Source organism: Carassius auratus, chromosome 45 (genome assembly GCF_003368295.1).
Source record: "Carassius auratus strain Wakin chromosome 45, ASM336829v1, whole genome shotgun sequence".
NCBI classification, from domain to species: domain Eukaryota; kingdom Metazoa; phylum Chordata; class Actinopteri; order Cypriniformes; family Cyprinidae; genus Carassius; species Carassius auratus.
The window spans coordinates 11699243-11718426 of record NC_039287.1 but is presented as its reverse complement, the minus strand read 5'-3'; the positions used below and the strand labels follow the sequence as shown (position 1 = coordinate 11718426).

The following is a 19184-nucleotide window of genomic DNA, read 5'->3' as shown; positions in this document are numbered from 1 at the left end:
ATATTAAGTGGTGGAAGTCTCCGCGTTCAGCGCAAATCCCGCCCTGCAGCTGATTCTAAGGCTGACGCTGGCGCGCTGCTGCTACTGTAGGTGAAATAGAGGGAGACCGCCGACAGACCAGGATCTTGTCTTCACGACAGCAATATCTATACTTCATGTTGAGCATAAATATAAAGCCTATTGATAAAGGAGACCGTCAACAGTATTGACGGCAAAATAGACTATGCTTGACAGGTGCAATATGCCGGTGTGTCACCGGCCTAAGGTTTTCAATAGGCATCACGCGAGTGTGAACATCACTACAACTAGGAACAAAACGATTGTAATTCAAACGCAGCTCCCGTCGGCATTTAAACAGACCTTTGCTCTTAATTCCGATCGGTCCAACACAATAACGAAATCTGAGCAGGTCCAAAAACTGAAACTATTCTTGCTGCACTTTACACTTTGGAAAAGTTATATATATATTTTAAATATGAGCAGGCCTACAAGCTAGGTAATGCATTGGTAATGCTGCACTGTAATCATAGTTATTTATATTTTTCATTATATTTTATTATATGATATTGGTTTGAGACTTGAGAGTATTTTATTTAGTGGAGAACTTTGCAGCAGTATTTTATTTCTTATTCTTTTTTATTTTATTATAAATTATATTTTATTATTTATTTTATTAAAAATTATTTTTAAAAAAGTGTAAACAAATTGTTCAAATGTTTTTATAGTAATAAACAACCTGTAGTTTAATGTTTGCATTTCTTTCCCTTACTGTACCGAAAATGAACCGAACCGTGACTTTAAAACCGAGGTACGTACCGAACCGTGATTTTTGCGTACCGTTACACCCCTAATATACATCATAATTGTATATCATATATCGCTGTATTTTCTTGGAAACCTATTGAATGTTTAATTTGCCTTTCATGAGGCACAGCATGGACAAATGAAGCTGCTGCTTGCTTTGTTTCCGAGCAAAAGTCTTTGCAGTTTGTGATTATGTTGCAGATGGTGGAAGAGATCTGAAGTGTTTGCCTTTTTGGATGCAACCTGTTTATGGAATAATAATCTGTTTGAAATTTCTTCAATTAATGAATTGGTTAGATAATAAAAAAACAATTATATTAAATGTATCTATCTGTGGCTATGCTGCACATTATGTGCTAACTGCTAAGAGATGGGAGGAACACACTTACACTCATCTGAACTATGTAATTATATTACATTTCATATAAAGCATTTGTCATGTTCTGATTAACTTGGGTCTTTGTTTCTTGCAGCAGCTCAGTCTGTGTTCTCTGCTGTTTTTGTCAGATGCATTTACAATATCAGAGTATATTGATATAAACTGTATTTCCTCATTATATATTTCATTTAAATATATGAACTTTTCTTCCTTATTGTAACCTATATATATCTGAGTTAAGCAGCTTCTCAAACTAGAATATATTTAGGGCGGGTTTTATTTTGTCTGTTGGTAATTGATTGGATCATTGAATCTTTGGCTATGATGGATGGGTGGAAATATTATATAGGCTATAATCCTAGCCCTGTTTGTAATTGGTTCATGTCGAAATGCCATTGTTTCAAAAGAAATCCAGATGACATTTAACCTAGATCCTCTCCAGTCATCCACCCTACATTTCTTAGGTTTGCCTCTTATGCCTAAAAAACGTTGTTGGATGACGTGTAGGTTTGACAAAACTGAATGGGGATTGTGTAAGGCTTTTGGCAGACGTGGTTTAGAAGGGTGGTGATACTACTGGGAAACCACTGACTAGTGATGATTAGGCGCGTTTGGAATCTGAGTGGCATATAGAAAGAGAAAGGTACAGTAGGACTGCACTTAAATCATATGGACTAGTGTCTGTTCATATTAAAGCACCACAAGACTTCTTTTAAAAAGTCTGCCTGTTGTGTGTCTGTGTGTAAAAGAGAGTTTCAAGCTCGCATTATGAGGAAATAAACACATTAATTTAATCTTCAGAGCTGTTCTGAGTCATTTCACAAGCATTTTATATTTTAATTAGATAAAAACTGTTTTCAAAGGTTTTCACAGCAACCCGACAATTGATTGGTTTAGGAATATCACACAATTATTCATCCTTGTTTTAATTTAAATGGTAAACCACTTATTTGCCAAAATATGAAGTGAATTGTTCATATTTCATTTGATTGCATTTTAAAAATTAATTAAATTGATAAGGCTTTATGGATTCATTTGATTACCAACATTTTTGATATTAAATTTGCATTCAGTCATTAAACAGGATGCAGAAAAATACGAACTGATAATTATTTTTGAAAACACAAATACAAATTGTGAAAGTTTTGTAAATTCAGTTGATTAGACATTTTGTTTTATTATTGCAATTTTATTCAACCATTAAAACAGAATTTAGAAAAAAAATAAAACATAAAACACAGCATTTTAGAGAAAATAAAACAGAATGTGGGGGGAAATAAAAATATCAAACTGATTTCATAGAGCCCTGTGTTTGTGATGCAATTATGTATTTTTTTGGAAAGATTGAAACATGCCTGGCTTCTTCGATTACCCCTGGTCTTGCATGTCACAGGTTGTCAGCACCATGTATCAGGACTAGGGATATGCCAGTATCAGATTTTCCTGTTGCGGTTAATAGATAATGCTTTTATCACGGTATACGGTATTATCACGGTATTGAAATTGAAATATTATTGGTCATAATACAGTATAGCAGGTTAAATATCTTTTTTTCTTATAACAAAAATAACTAAACATTTAAAACAATAAAGCAATACAGAAAAATATATAAAAGTTTAATGTTTTAAACATTAAAGTGCAAAAGAACTAAAAAGACCTATAGGTATCACTTTACAATAAGACCTCATTACTTAACCTTAGTTAATGCATTAACATTCAAGGCAAGGCAAGTTTATTTATATAGCACATTTCGTACACAATGGTAATTCAAAGTGCTTTACATAAAAGAAATTAAAAGAAAATCATGAAGAAAAATAATCACAAAAATAAAACAAGCAATTTAAGAACTTGAAAAATTTATTTAAGACAGTTTAAAAATAGAAAATGATTTTACATAAAATACAGTGCAATACATAAAATATAGTGTAATCAGTTCGGACATCACATAGTGCTCATTCAATAAGTGCACAGCTAATAGCTGAGCAATAGCTACATTTACTATAGAAGTTATTAATCTTTAAAAAAAAATACAAATCTTAGTTCATGTTAGCTCATTAAATAACACAGTTGCAATTTTCAATTTTAACAATGTGTTATTAAATATTGGAATACCTAAGATTAATGAATGTTCAGAATAATTTCTCATTGGCAGTTTAAGTAATGAAGCCATAATGTAAAGGGTGAATGAACAATAAAGGATCGAAATACCTTCAAACAATATCTAGGGCATTTGTAGTCCAGATTAAAAAAAAAAATGTTTGAAGATAAATAGCCTATTAAGTCTAAATATTTCAGTTGTTGGCTCTGTAATAAACACCATAGGGAAAACACAAATCTGAATGACTATTTAAAATTATTTAAATATGGTTTAGAAAGTAGCAGCTGCTTTATTTACGGGGTTTACAGGGTAAGGGCTGCATTTTAGCGCCATCTGCTGTCAGAGAGTGAATGTGCTTTCATTCAGCTCATCTCTCACGTGTTCCTCCATGTGCTTCTCATGCGTGCTTGTTTACATCAGAGCGCATACGCTCTTTCAAGCAGCATATAGCAGTGTTGTGCATTTTAAGCAGCTGATGGGAATATTATTATTAATATGCATTACGAATTCTGAATAATTTGTAATGTATATTTATTTATTCACGGTATTTAGAAGTACCCCCGATAACAATATTGTGCATATTAATCACCGCAATATATCGCATTACCGAATACCAGCACATGTCTGATCAGGACTATAAATAGATCCAGCAGGCCTAGTCTGGAGGGTACTGGTACATACAGGGGGTCTCTAGTTACCCAGCTGCTCTGCCCAGCACTGCGCAGTGCAGTGGGGGAACAACAAGCAACTTGCAGAATCGCATGCACAGCTGCAGAGGTGCATTAGGAATAAAGATCAGCATTTTAGGTAATGGGCAGCAAACACTTCGGTCTGCCAAAACACTAATGCCATACAGGCATATGAGCAATTAGTACACACATGGGGGGGTTTGAACCCTCAGAGGCTGTGTGTTTAGCAGGCAATGGGCCTTGCACACACACCTCACCCCATTCGTACCATGACAACAGGTTTGGAATGTGCCATTTGAACCTACATCACCCCAAAGGCCAGAGGCCTCCTGACAACACAAACTCTCTCTCATCTCTTTAGATCATTGCACATGAACACCACCCCAGCCCTAGAGTCACTGTGTTTGTTCGAAACACAGGCTTCTAAATGGACATAGAATGTTTGCACAGCAAAATTATTAATATCTCCATCGATGCCAGTAAACTTTATCCTGCGTTGAAATGCAGACTAGGACATAACAAGTGTTTAGTTACATACTTGCATACTGTTTATTTCCAGAATAAGATGCACTGTTATGCTAGACTAGATGGGATTCTTGACCTTTAAGAACAGTACACAAGCATGAAGACATAAATGCTTGCAGGGCTCAATAATAAGATGTGTTCAGAATTGTTACTGGTCTCAACTATTATATTATGTTATATTATTATAAAAGTATAGTGTTCTATGCACGCCAAGGCTGTATTTAATGGATCGAAAACACAGTAAACTGTAATATTGTGGTCATGAGTTTAGTTGATAATATTGTAAAAAAAAAAAAAAAAAAAAGAGGTTAAATATTTTTCAGAAGCCATTACTGCAGTCTTCAGTGTCATATGATCCTTTAGAAATTATCCTTCAAATATGCATTGTCCTTCATAAATGCTGATTTGGTGCTCAAGAAACATTTATTATTATTACCGATGTTAAAAATAGTTGAGCAATTATTATTATTTTTTTTTTAAACCACAATACTTTTTTTAAGGATTCCTTATTGAATAGAAAGTTCAAGAACAACATTTATTGGAAATATAACTCTTCTGTAACATTATAAACTGTCACTTTTGATCAGTTACATTATGGATGTATAAAAATATACTTCCGTGGTCTCTATTTCTGTCTGTCTGTCTCTCTCTCTCTCTTCCGAGGTCCTCATAGTGCAGGTGGTGGTTTCCTCCATCAGAGAACAGAACAAGTGATTTGTTCCTGTTGCCTCTCTTCTGCTTTCCCAGCGCAGTCTCTACTCTCATACCGCGACTTATTTCTCCATAACACAGCAGCTGTCAGACTCAGTCAACAGAAATGCACAGATCTTTCATGAATCAATCGCTGAACTAGAGCTGTTTAATGTTTCTGTTGCAGAGAATCTGTTGTAATGAGATCATGTAGATAACTCATAACAACTCATTCATGATGGCTTATTTACACCTCATTTCCACTGCAAACAAACATTTATTTGCCACTTTTAAAGGATTGGATGCCAAATATGAACTTAATATAGCCTATTTATATACAGTGTCATGCAAAATTTTGGGAACCCCTCGCAGAATCTGTTAAAATTGAAATAATTTTAATAAAATACGAGAGATCATACTAAATGCATGTTATTTTTTTATTTAGTAGTCCTGAGTAAGATATTTTACTCTTATTCCACAAGAAAACAATAGCTGAAATTATTAAAATAACCCCATTCAAAAGTTTGGGAACCATTGGTTCTTAATACTGTGTGTGGCTAGCTATATGATCCATGACTGTTTTTCTGTTTTGTGATGGTCGTTCATGAACTGAGCACTGTTCTTCAGGAAAATCCTTCAGATTCTTCAGTTTTCCAGCATCTTTTGCATATTTGAAACTTTTCCAGCAGTGCCTGTATGATTTTGAGATCTATCTTTTCACGCAGAGGACAATTGAGGGACACAAACACAACTATTAAAAAAGGTTCAAACATTCACTCATGCACCAGAAGGAAACAAGATGCATTAAGAGCTGGGGGCGAAGGCTTAGTTTTGAACAGGATGATGATGATGTCCAAATTTGTTTTATTTGTTTTCTTATATAATTTTTTTCCTCATTTAGTCCTTCCCTTTGGAAGCATCAGAAGATGCTTGCATGTTTCCTGAAAGACAAATTATCACGTTTAATCATCTGACAGCTCTAATATATATTTACATACCGTATTTTTTGGACTATAAGTCGCACCTGAGTATAAGTCGCATCAGTCCAAAAATATGGCATGATGAGGAAAAAAACGTATATAAGATACACCGGACTATGTCGCATTTATTTAGAACAAAGAGAAAACATTACCGTCTACAGCCGCGAGAGGGCGCTCTACGCTGCTTAGTGTAGGCTACTGGAGCTCTGAGAAGTATAGAGTGCCCTCTGGAGGCTGTAGACGATAATGATTTCTCTTGGTTTATGTCAAATAAATTTTTATAAATAAGTCACACCTGATTATAAGTCGCAGGACCAGCCAAACTATTGAAAAAAGTGTGACTTATAAAAAAATACGGTACATATGTATTTAAACTATAAGTACACCATAATGGTTCAAACAAAAAAAAAAATGCTTTTGTTGTTTTTATCCCCATGTAACCTTGTTTTCTCATAAATAAGGATGTTATAAAAGAATGATTTTAGGCACCATTAAAATTTTACAATTCTCGATTGCAATTTTGATACCACGGCAAAAACTAATAGTAATCTATAAATAAGCAAGTTTTTCAGGTAGTTCTATAAGTAGTATTCAGGTAAGAAATACTATAGGATGCTGTCACTTTAAGACCTAATGCATGGATCTAATATATTGACATACATCTGATTTTCTCCAACTGACTGTGTAAGAGAACAAGATGAGCATTCTCATATAATTTTCTTGGCTTTTTTTCCATTCAGGCGTGATAAGATGCAAAATAGAACTCAGTTCAGTACTCAATTGCTGTCTGAGAAGCTATTGTTCTATGTGGACACTTAAGGTGAGAAGACAGTGTGTCTCATGACAGTGTGTAAGTAACAAATTGAGTTGTTGTTGTCTTTCGATTTTCCTTTTGCTTGAAGCGTTTTAAAATTGCTTGAATAATAAAATGTTCATTTGAATTGCATTTAGTGTACCATTCATTTTACATGGTATTTAGTCTAGAAGATAATTTTGGAAATAAGCCTGGCTGATAAAGTTTGTCCTAACAACTAAATGGAAGGAAATAAATGTTGGGCAGATGGGCAGAAGTTTAAGTTGGCCATGCGAATTTGCCAAGCTGACCAAAAGAAAGGTTGCTGGGTTTGAAAGTGCGGTGCTTCATACATCGCTATACTATCGATCGAAAATAGTCCTTTCTTGCCTGAAAGTTTAAGTGAATTTTTGCTAATGTAACCATATCTGGGCCTGCAGTCGGTGTTGTTTTGCTGCAGATGAGAGAGAGTGTGATTACTGGGCTGAAATGTACAGTAGACAATACATAAACAGCAAACATAAATGCAGAAAAATTCAAAATGTCCCAAAAAATGATTCAGATGTAGTAGAGCTCATTTAGCACAGATTTGTGATGTTTGAGGAACATTACTTGCTGAACAGTCTAATAGTTGTGAAGAGGCTGTTCTTGAAATATGAAATTGATCTGCAACATCGGCTTGTGTAAAGCAAGAGTGGCATGTTAAGTTGACTTTATAACCAAGATTCGCCTTCGTGCTTGGTCAGATGGTTTAAGTTACTGCGTGAATGTGTTTTGTCATCATTCATAGAACACAATGAAGTCTAGTCAAAGCCTGAAGCTCAATGAAACATCTCTGTCACAGTCTGAGCTCAGCTTAGAGTTAAACCTGCTTCATAATGGCTCTTTAATAAGTAAATAGGAACAGCTGAAGTTCAGTCTGGTCAAAAGAAGCTTAATTTAACCCTTGAACTCAGACCCTGCCCACAAAGAGGCATTCACTCCTAATCTCAGGTCTAAAACGGATCTGGCTTTTCCCTCTCTGACTTTGAAAATCACTCCGGACTTTGGGAATGGCATAGACATCTGACGTTCCCCTGAGCAACGGAAAGAGTGAAGGTGACTTTCACTGTGTGTTTGTGCTCAGTCTTTCCAAGCATACATTGACTTATTCCACTCACTCAAGGGCTAACATATGTCTTGTATACTAATATTCCTCTGGTAGAAGTGTTTCCTGTACACGAAGTCCTCGGTAGCACAGTAATCTACTGCAGCGTGTACACTGATTAATTAATATAACTGCAGCAAAGATAAACATAAATAGCCTCAGAAATCAGAATTTCATTTTGCACTCCACCCAACAACAACAAATCTGTGCTGCTAGCCTCCGCGCTAGTTTCTTGGGAAACCGCACTCCAGATTGCAGCATTAATTATGAATGTGAAACAGATGACGTGGATAATACATTAAATTCGGTTTAAAATGAGACGCGTGGAAGCCGCACAAGACGTTAAAGGACATCTGTCAGTCTCGTTCTGAAATGAAGATTAAAAGGTCTTATAGATATTAGCCAAGCTAATTTATCAGATGTTTGTCTGATAGCCCTTCTTTAATATTTTTAAATGGATTTCTATTGACCAATCCATCCTGTATATGCATATATATATATATATATATATGTATGTATATGTATATGCATATATGTATGTATGTATATGCATATGTGTGTGTGAAAAAAAAATATATATATATGAAAAAAAATATTTCAAATAAATGTTCTTTTGAACTTTTTATTCATCAAAAAAAAAAAAAAAAAACTTACAATATATCATTCTTTCCACAAAAATATTAGACTTTTTAAAGACTTTTTAAATCTTTATGACACCAAATCAGCATATATTTCTGAAGGATCATGAGGCACTGAAGACTGAAGTAATGATGCTGAAAAATTCAGCTTTGCATCACTGTAATAAATTACATTTTAAATCATATTTAAATATAAATTGTTATTTTAAATTGTAATAATGTTTGGCAATATTACTATATTCTTTAACTATATTTTTTATCATAAATAACTTTATAAGCCTCGCTGAGCCTGATACCCTGGCCCCAAACTGATGTAATAGCTTTAAGAGCCTGTGATACATGAAAAATTAGTAATTGCAAATCTTCGTATTGTAACACATTCTTTCTGTTTCTTATAGAGGAGTAATGATGAGAACGGAAACTGTTCTGGGACCAGTATGGAGTTTCCTACCACTAATCTGTATGAGCTGGAGAGCAGAGTGTTCACTGATCACTGGTCCATCCCCTACAAGAGAGAGGAATCGCTAGGCAAGTGCCTCATCGCCTCCACCTGCCTGGCCAGACTGGGTGAGTTCTAACGGCTTTTTATAACATGTCTGGATATTTGGGATCTGTAGAAAAAGAAAAGTCACATCTGAAATCTCATTTCCTCACTTGTAGGCCTGGCCGATGCAGATGAGAACTGTAAGAGATTTGTTGAGCGCTGCATGCCTGAAGCCTTCAAAAAGGTGTGTATTTGTTTGAATAAGCAGGCATGTGAACACAAAAGCTCTCAGGAGATTGTAATAAATTGTTAGAAACGGTGCGATTAAAAATGAAGGTGTTAAATGATGTTGTAGTTGCTGACGTCCAGTGCGGTGCACAAGTGGGGAACAGAGATTCACGAGGGCATCTACAACATGCTGATGCTGCTGGTGGATCTGGTCGCAGAGAGAGTCAAACAGGATCCGATACCCATCGGCCTCATGGGAGTTCTCACTATGGTACACGCACCCTTTTGCTATTACACACTAGTAACTGTGGTTCGCTTCTACAAAACATCAGACTAAGACTGGATGATACAACAAAAAAAGTATTTTTTTTTTTCATATGTGTTTTCCCATCTATTTTTATAATATTAACATTGATATATATCTTTTTTTTCCGGAAATTAATATTTTTAGCAAATTAACATTTTAACTAAACAGTTATTGTAGCCAAGTAGATTCATAAACTTTAATGTAAGAAGTAAAATACACCAAGAAAGGAATTTTAAAAAGTATCTAAAATGTTGTTAAAAAAAAAGGTAGCTAAAATAGTTCTAGATAAATATTCTAGAAATATTTTAGTAAAAATAAGTTTGTCACAAAATGTTCATCAAATTTTATTTAATGGATTTTTTTGTTAAATTAAATAAATAATCAACTTATATGAAGCAAGTAATAAATATAACTTTTTTTGTATGCGTAAATGTTATTTTTAATACAATACACATAATACATAAATGTTTCATGTATAATATGCAATATTTACATATCTGTGTGTGTGTGTATGTGTTTCTTTCTTTTGAGTATTGGTAAAACAAAATAGAAGAATGTTGGGAAGCAAACAGTTGTCAGTAGCTATCAAAAAAATAATAGCAACTGACCAGAAACGGTTTTGTTACAAGCATTCTTCAAAATATCTTCTTTTATGTTCAACAGAAGGAAGAAACTCAACTTTGGTTATCTATTATAATCTTATGAGAGTTGTGTAATTTCCTGTCATCAAAAAATATATTGTAAGCATGGGCTTCATACCATCTTGGGCTTAACTTGTTTCCCTGTACTTTTTTTTTGACAGGCTTTTAACCCTGATAATGAGTATCACTTTAAGAATCGGATGAAGGCCTGTCAGAGGAACTGGGCGGAAGTGTTTGGAGAGGACAGCATGTTCGCTGTTTCTCCCAGCTCCAGCTACCAGAAGGTACTGCAAGTGTACAGTACATGTGTGTGGGTGTGTATGTGTGCTTTTGGCTTGACAGTCCATGCTGAAGGACAGAAAAAACTGGTTTTCAGCAAAATAGTGGCGCAGTGTTTTTCTTTTTCCTTTAGAAGTCCCTTTTACAAAAGTGTCCATGTTTGAGGGGAGGATAGTGAATGATAGAATCGGGAAGTTTATGTTTAAGAAATGTTTCTTTTTGATGGCAACAACTGCATCTGTTAGTGTATTTTTGCAACCAAGAAACTGCACAGCAATAAGGAGTCATATATGTTTAAGTAATTGAGTTTTACACCATGAAGGATAGTATATCCTCTTAAGATAAAATGCAAAGTTAAAAACTTGCATAAATGGAAAAAATACTATGTGATTTTGCGTGAAATTTATGTTTCGTGTTCTGATTGGACCAGGAACCTCACGGCTGGCTGGTGGACTTGGTGAATCGGGTAAGAACTAAAGTAACACACAGTGGTAGAAGGAATTATATTATATTATATTATATTATATTAGCTGACATTAGACAGATCTATGTGGTGTTCGATGACTGTGAATATGTCTCTGGCTTATATTTGCAGTTTGGAGAGATGGGAGGCTTCACAGCTATTCAGTGCAAGCTCAACCAGGAAGAGCTAGAGATTGGGGTAAGACTCTGGATGTCTTTAAATGTTTCTGATGTAAAGCAAAATCGTTATTTAATGCATAATGTCCAGTGTGACAGTAATTATTATAATCCGTGTCAACTCAAATTTTGGTGCATCCCTTGTGAAGCGAATGCGACGTAATTATATTAAGTTGAGCTCAAGCAACAGAAATGGCTGAGCTAATACGTGGTTTCCTGTAATTATGATTTCTGTGTAAACAGCTTCTTTCCTCAAAGCTTGTTTATTGTAGATCTGAATGTAAACTCTGCCAATGTTCAGTTATTTCCTCGTATGATTTCTTAGCAAACTCTACTGAAATGGGGTAAAACTTAATTGTGATGCAAAGAAAAAGGAACAAAAAATGCAAAAAAATATCCTTGTTCTACACCTTAAATGTGAAAGAGCTGTTGGTTGCACACTCGGTACAGGCTACAAGTTTAAATGTCCCAGATAAGAGCAGGGCTGGCTATCTTTGGGTCGAGAGACCTGTTAGCATAATAATGGAATTGCAAAGAAATGAATGGATAATTCATGGATAATCCATCAAAGTATGGCTGTCTGGATGAAAAGAGGCAGAATGACTGAGATGAAGAGAGAGAGCGAGCTGAACGAGGGCAGATTCTATTATAGCATGTGTGCTAAAGAGCTCAGGATGTTTATCACCATCACGGAGAGCATCCTCATCACAGCAGAGAGTGAGAGAGAGACAAGAACAGGGGGATGAGAGAGAACATGAGATTCCACCTTCATACGGCTGGGATAAATGCAAATTCAGGACAGTTATTAAGATATTCCTCGATATTTCTCATCAAGGTGGTGAATGCGGTGGTGCACTTGTCTGAGAAAAAAAAAAGGGGTTTGTGGGATAATGGCAAAAAATTCTACCAGACAACTCTCAAACACCAACTAATGTTTTACAGGGACAGAGGAATAGAAGGTAGAGATAGACGGGATGCTCGATTAGCTGTCAAACATCTGACACAAGTTGATTGTGAGTCAATAGCTTGTTTCTAATCACGTGATTCTGATGACGTGTGAAATTCGGATGGAAGGCAGGAAGTGAAAAGCAGAATGGATGAGACGGAGGAAAGTCTGTACTGTACCGGTTTAGACACTATTACAAGAGAAAGGTATAAACAGAAAACCACAACATATGTTGGAGTGAGCCTTATGTTATAATGAGGAGCAATTTTTCAACGCCATTGAAATACTTGTCTGTCAACGAGGTGGTAGATATAGGCTAAGCAACTAATCCTGATCGCTTTTAAGTGAATCCTGCATTTATTTGAATGATGCAGGACATATGTCACTCCTGAAACTTTGCTCAGGTACTGGGTATGTGTTAGCTGGTTCTGTTCGCAGCATGTAAAACAAAACTTAAGATCAATTCTGAATTGATTATAGCCTAGAAAGCGAGCAAATAGCACTTCCATATAATCACAAAAAAAATGTGATGTGAGTTGAATGTGTGAGAGTTGGCAGCCCTTGATCTATTTATATATTTCTTTATTAATATCTTAATACATTGTTAAATCTTATATGAACCATTTGCTCACATGAGCATTATCTCCTCCTGACTGCAGATGCAGGTTTACAGGCCACTTATTACCGTTTTCTTTTTTCATAGTCAAGTTTTTTTTTTAACAGCAAATTTTCGATTATTGATAAGCAATGTAAATCACAGGAATTTTGAGTTTCTGCAAATGGTTCCTATATAGAAAAATCACTTCGTGCCCTCCAGCTGCTTTTCTCACCACAGCATGCCACAGACGCCATGTGCAAACAACCTATTAGATAAACAAATTAATCTAGATTTATTTTATCTAATTTCTTTTTTTCTTTTTTCATCTAGATAAAATCGTAATTTATTTATTTATTTAACATTTTGATAATGTAGTTGTGCTAATTAAAAAAAAAAAATATTATATATTTTTTTGTCCGTTACTTAAAGCTGCAGTAGGTAACTTTTGTAAATATATATTTTTTACATGTTTGTTAAACCTGTCATTATGTCCTGACAGTAGAATATGAGACAGATAATCTGTGAAAAAAATCAAGCTCCTCTCAGTGGTCCTATTGCCATTTGAAGAAATTAATCCGCTCCCGGTCAGAAATCAACCAATCAGAGCTGCAGTCCGTAACTTTGTTTGTGTTCAAAATGTAGAAAAATGTATATAATAAGCGAGTACACCATGAATCCATTTTCCAAACCGTGTTTTTGGCTTTTTCCTGAATCACTAGGGTGCACCTATAATAAGTGTTTATATTCGGACTATTTTAGATTGCTTCGGGGGTAACGCAGCGGAGTAACCCAGTACCTTTGTGATTCTTCATAGACATAAACAGAGAGAAGTAGTTCCGGCTACGATGTTCTTCCGCAAGACGCAAGCAGTTCTGTTTATTAACCGCTAGAGCGTCAAAAGTTACCTACCGCAGCTTTAATGTTTTTGTTTGGTTTGGGTTTTGTGTTTCAACTTTGGTTTTGTGGTTTTCTTTTTCTTTTGTTTTGTATTTTGTTTTTTGTTTGCTTGGCTTAGATGTTTTGTTTTGGTTTAAAGTAGGACTGTCACGATAACCCCAATATCACAATAATGGGCTATTGACGTGCCAACCACAGATGAATGCAAGAACCGCGGCAAACGCAATATTTTTCCGTAATGTTACGCCCTTCCCATTTTATACTTCCCGCATGTGTACTGAATATTAAATAAGTAATGATAACATAATGTGTACCATGCAGATTTGTACAGAGGCTCCATAGATTTGCACTTAACAAGCCTAAACCGACCGATTGAGCGTGTGCGATTACCTGTGTCTGTCTTTCGTGTCAAGTCATATATATTTATATTTTTGTCATGTCCAAGGAAAGCAAAATCTCTGTCTTAGCATTGACGCATTGCTGGTCAGCTGAGCCTTCTAAAGTGGTGCTCAAAGTTCATATGACTTCAACAGCATGTTTCATTCCATCTCTCTTTGAATGAATCAGCGTTTTTGAAAATATAATTGAATAAACGGTTTAACGGCTCACTCAAAGACTGTCCCTTGGCGCCACTCAGAATAACCGCAAGGGGAAATTCCTTCACCCCAGCCCTAATTTAAAGTTTATTTCAATCAGTGTTGATGTTTTTATTTGTTTGTTAGTTAAAACAAGTTCCTAATCTCATCTGATAGACGTGGTATTAAAAAACGAACAAAAAAAGGCAGACAGAAAGATAGATTCTCAGAATGTTTGACGGCTTCATTATTTTGAACAGACGATGTGTCCGCTCCCCCTTTAGTGCGAGCGTGTAAATGCTTCCTCTTGTCTTGGAGCTGTGAAGTCGCCTTGTTTTTGGTTCCGCATTAGCATGCTCTGTGTGCCAGGGCTGAGAGATGGAGCTGGCGACAGGGAAAAGATGCTTTGATTTAGGATTTGCATATTAATGGCCTTAACACAGGAACAGGAAGGAATTCAGAAAGGAATTCTTCCCAGGGACACATACAACCTGCTGTGGCCACGTAAAGGAAGGATGTTTTCATCTCAAACATAAAGGGATGCCCTGCTACGGTAACCATTTAATTTGTAGCGAGGGTAGGAGTCAATAAAAGTGAGAAAACGAGAGATGGATGCTGTCTCCTCTCCTCCACTGACTGGACTGATTTATTCACTCTCTCCAGTGGATGAGAAGTCATTTGATGCTGAACAGAGGAGTGATTCATCTGTGCTGGTGTCTATCTCTAAAGAGATGTACGCCGGTTGAGAGATGTTGTGTAAATGTTGTATAAAACCCTTGATTTTGTAGTTATGGTTTACTGTTTAATCAGGTGCCTCTGTTTGGCCATTCAAGGAAAAGTTTACCTAAAAATGAAAATTCTGTCATCATTTGCTCATGTACAACCCTCTTCGCACACCTTGGCAATATAATCGCCATTGGCTAGTACATTTTTCAGTTTACTCGCCAGACAGGCATATATATGATTCCCATCAGCTTATCTTTGTAAAATGGCACAGCTTCTTAAATCTTATCTTCTTAATCAGTCAAACAAGCATTATATTACGGTATTAAGCAATATTTAATGACAGAACTTTAGTGATTAGAACTAAATTTTGCAAAACATGTATGAATGCATATTTGTCATTTTAACTGACCTTAAGACTGGTGGTGATGCTTAAGATATTGCTCCACCCACTACCGGAGAAACCGGCTTCTGCTTGTTCTAAAAAGCTAAATAATTGTAAATGAACTCCATTATTCTGACAGGAAAATACAACAAAGAATATAGTTTACATGTAACGCATTCAGCGTGGTAGGACTCTCGCTCTCTCTCTGTGCATATGTAAGAAATAGCGCTATCAGCAAAGTGATTGTGAGTCGTGCGCCTTCACACAGAGTTTACAGAGCGTCAAATACAGGTGCACTGTGTGTCCATTGAGATGAACTGAAAAGTTCAGATCGCTTGATGGAGAGCGAAACTCTGAAGCCCTCAGTCAGTATAAATAGTATAATAGTCTTTGCTTGAACACACACACTGGCGAGTAAAATCTAAGAATTTATCAGCCAATGGCTAACGATAGACATCATTTAGTCACATATTGTAAAATGTAGTCGCATATGCGAGTGATTTACTCGCAATGTAGAGGGTTGGTGCATTAACCCTTATGTCATTCCAAACGTGAATGCAGAAAATTTTAATAATCTTTACATTGCACTTTGTCATACAGCGAGAAACTGTTTTTATGCTACTGCCATAAGTGAGTCATGCAGGTTTGAAGCAACACGCCGGTTAGTAATGATGACAGAATTTTAATTTCTTGTCAAGCTGTTCCTTTAAGAGTTTGCTTACACTTTGAAGCTGTTTCATGTCTCCAGATTAGACAAACAATTAGCTTTTATCAGGGAAATATAATGTATTTAATTTTTTTTTTTTTTTAATCACTGATTTGTTTCTGAGGTTCCATTCACAGTAGAGTGTATATGTGTGTTTCCTCAGTGTGTATCAGCTCTGGTTCAGCCGCTCGGTGTGTGTGCAGAATACCTCAACTCCAGCCTGGTGCAGGTGAGGGTCTCCACAGATCATCTTTGTTACACGGATCCCTGGAATACTTGATTCTGATTGGTCAGAAGTTCTGGAGACAAGTCAGGAGAAAATGACTCATAACGCGTATATGCGTGAATCGACTCCAGAGGGTTAATTAGGCTGACAAGTTTATTTAAATCATCTTTTTATTTATCTAGGTAAATAAATCAAATTTTTTTTTTTTAGATTCATTTTAGTTAGATATTCAAGACACCAATTTGAAATCTGAAAAAGCAGATAGATTACAAAACAGACCGATGGATTACATTTTTTTCATATCATAAAATTATTTTAGTTTAAATCAGCATTTCATGTCTGTTTATCTACTTATGTGGAAGGTAGCATGTTAACATCCTCTCCACTCTGGGCTCTTGATCGCCCTCTTGCTCCAATAGTTACATTATTCCATACTTTTGTAGAACCTTAGATATCTTCTATGTATAATCAGATTTACCTGGTGTGAATGACATAGCTTTAAAGAATACATTTAGATCAACATGCTTTTGAACTGAGGTTACAAGAGAAATTTAGAAATATCAAGGACACTCTGCAAAGTGACCTTTAGCTTGAAGTGGTTGGTTTTGTTGTATTTTGTAGCCCATGTTGGACCCAGTCATCCATAAGATGATAACATATGTGCAGAACCTGGAGGAGAAAGACCTGAAAGACAAGGTGAGGGCCCAGCATGCATTTCTTCTTTCATCTTGGTTTTGTAGTGTGAGAGTTTAGTGTAACAAACCTGTTTCAGACATTTTTTATTTTTACCCTCATAAATGAAAGTGCATTTTGTTTTCATTAAGGGATTTTTTTTTCTTCAGAGAGAGAAAAAAATGTACATATTCCTCAGTGTGAAAATGATTTGTGGTTTTCATATGTTGAAGTACAGTACCATGCTTTAAATTATCGAAAATCATCCTATTTAAAATTTCTGTAATGTTTGAGAGACTTTGGCTCACCCTTGTATGTCTCTTTCTCTCTAAAGCGTTTGGTGAGTATTCCAGAGCTCTTGTCGGCCATTAAGCTCCTCTGCATGCGTTTCCAGCGGGAGCTGGTGAACGTCGTGGATGACCTTCGGCTGGACATCCTTCTCCGAATGCTCAAGACGCCCCACTTCAGTGCCAAAATGAACTCCCTCAAAGAGGTTCAAATTCCTTTCCACATATTAGTTCTCTGGAGCTTAAAGTTCACGCCTGAGTTCTTTCTTCAAGTTGACGCTCTCTTTGTGTTGTGATAGGTCACGAAACTCATTGAGGAAAGCACAGTTTCCAAGACTGTGAAGAACGCCATCGACACAGATCGACTCCTGGACTGGCTGGTAGAAAACTCAGTTCTGTCAATAGCTTTGGAAGGTAAGACAGTCCCTAAATCAGTTCAACATATGAACATTCGGTTTCATATCAAATTGATAGTGGACATGCTAATCGTCTACTTTAATATCGGTTTACCATGCAGGCCATACTTGGGAAATAATACAGAAAACAGAGATTTTATTTTTTGAGATCAAATTCGGTTATTGTCCGTAACTAAAAAAACCACATAAAAAATGTTGTTACTTGAAATGTTAACTAGATAGATAGAATAGACACGACAACTATAGACTAATTTGGAGTAGACGTCACAGTTACGTCACTTGCAGCTGCGTACTCAGTAAACAAGTAAAGGGAAACGGGCAAAGTCCATGGAATAAGAGAAAAAAATTATATTGATGTGCTTTGGATGTCAGAATTGGAATGCAATTAATTTTTACTCTAAGTACTACCGTCTAAAAAGCCATTTGAAGCTAAACGCAAACGTTCCAATGGACAGACTATAGATGAAACCTGCTATTATTACCCTACCTTTAAAGCATAAATTTGATTTGAACAATAGGTCTATATAATATTCATATAGGGGATATATTGTATTAGCCCTACAGTTAAAGCATATAATACTATTTAAACCTATACAATTTTAAAATACATTTACCAATTTTATCTTACAATTCAAGACTTTTTTTCTTGCAAATGAAATTTATATCTCCTAGTTTGGACTTTATAACTTGATTCAACTCAATTGCGAGTTTGTCAAATCTGAGGAAAAAAAGCCAGAAGTGTGGGATTATTAACTAAAAAAAGAAGAATGACGGGTTGATTTTTCTTACTAGAATTGTGAGATATAATCTAAAAAAAAAAAAAAACGCCTTTTGAAATATAAGCTCAAAATTAAATGTTTTTATTATTTTCATTTTCTGCCACCAGATAGGCTCCGCCCACACACAAAAAAAGTAATCACTGTTTGAAAACACTGAAATTGGTCTATAATAGCATATCAATTATACTTAAAGAACACTAAAGAACTGATTAAAATTGCATGTATTTAGAATCAATGTTACTTTTTGGACAAATAATTTTCATCGAACTTTTTTCACTGACGAAAACGAGATAACTAAATAAAAACCAGTTTTGAATGAAAAAGCCATGATAAATCTATTGGTATTTTCCAGACTGGAAACTGAAGGCTGTATATAAATGTGTCTGGAGTATGTGGACGCTCACACTTTCACACTGAGCGAATCATCTATGTGTTAAAGTGTTCAGAAGCCAGAATCTCACACTGTTGCTTTGTGCTTGAAGCCTTTTCACCTCACCCACTCATTTGTGTCATCTCTTTATTCAGTTGTCTCTATTGGACACCGCCTCCTTTCTCTCTTTGTTCTGTTTGCATTTATCTTGACACTTTCTCTTTTCCCCCTTCACTTTCTCTTTTGCTCCTCTCTTTCACTTTAATGCCTTTCTTTCTATGGT

At 35.6% G+C, this 19184-nt stretch overlaps 1 protein-coding gene across 2 annotated transcripts in view; it reads left to right on the top strand.

Annotated features, from left to right (window-relative positions):
• Nucleotides 1–19184, top strand: part of LOC113063286 (ubiquitin carboxyl-terminal hydrolase 24-like) — a 61536-nt gene that overhangs the window by 8113 nt on the left and 34239 nt on the right. For both annotated transcript variants that reach the window (XM_026233561.1, XM_026233560.1), the window contains exons 2-11: nt 9142–9310; nt 9404–9471; nt 9583–9726; nt 10565–10687; nt 11113–11148; nt 11278–11343; nt 16315–16380; nt 16999–17073; nt 17384–17542; nt 17636–17750. In XM_026233561.1, coding sequence (XP_026089346.1) covers nt 9142–9310; nt 9404–9471; nt 9583–9726; nt 10565–10687; nt 11113–11148; nt 11278–11343; nt 16315–16380; nt 16999–17073; nt 17384–17542; nt 17636–17750 — 1021 coding nt within the window. The remainder of the gene's footprint in view (nt 1–9141; nt 9311–9403; nt 9472–9582; nt 9727–10564; nt 10688–11112; nt 11149–11277; nt 11344–16314; nt 16381–16998; nt 17074–17383; nt 17543–17635; nt 17751–19184) is intronic.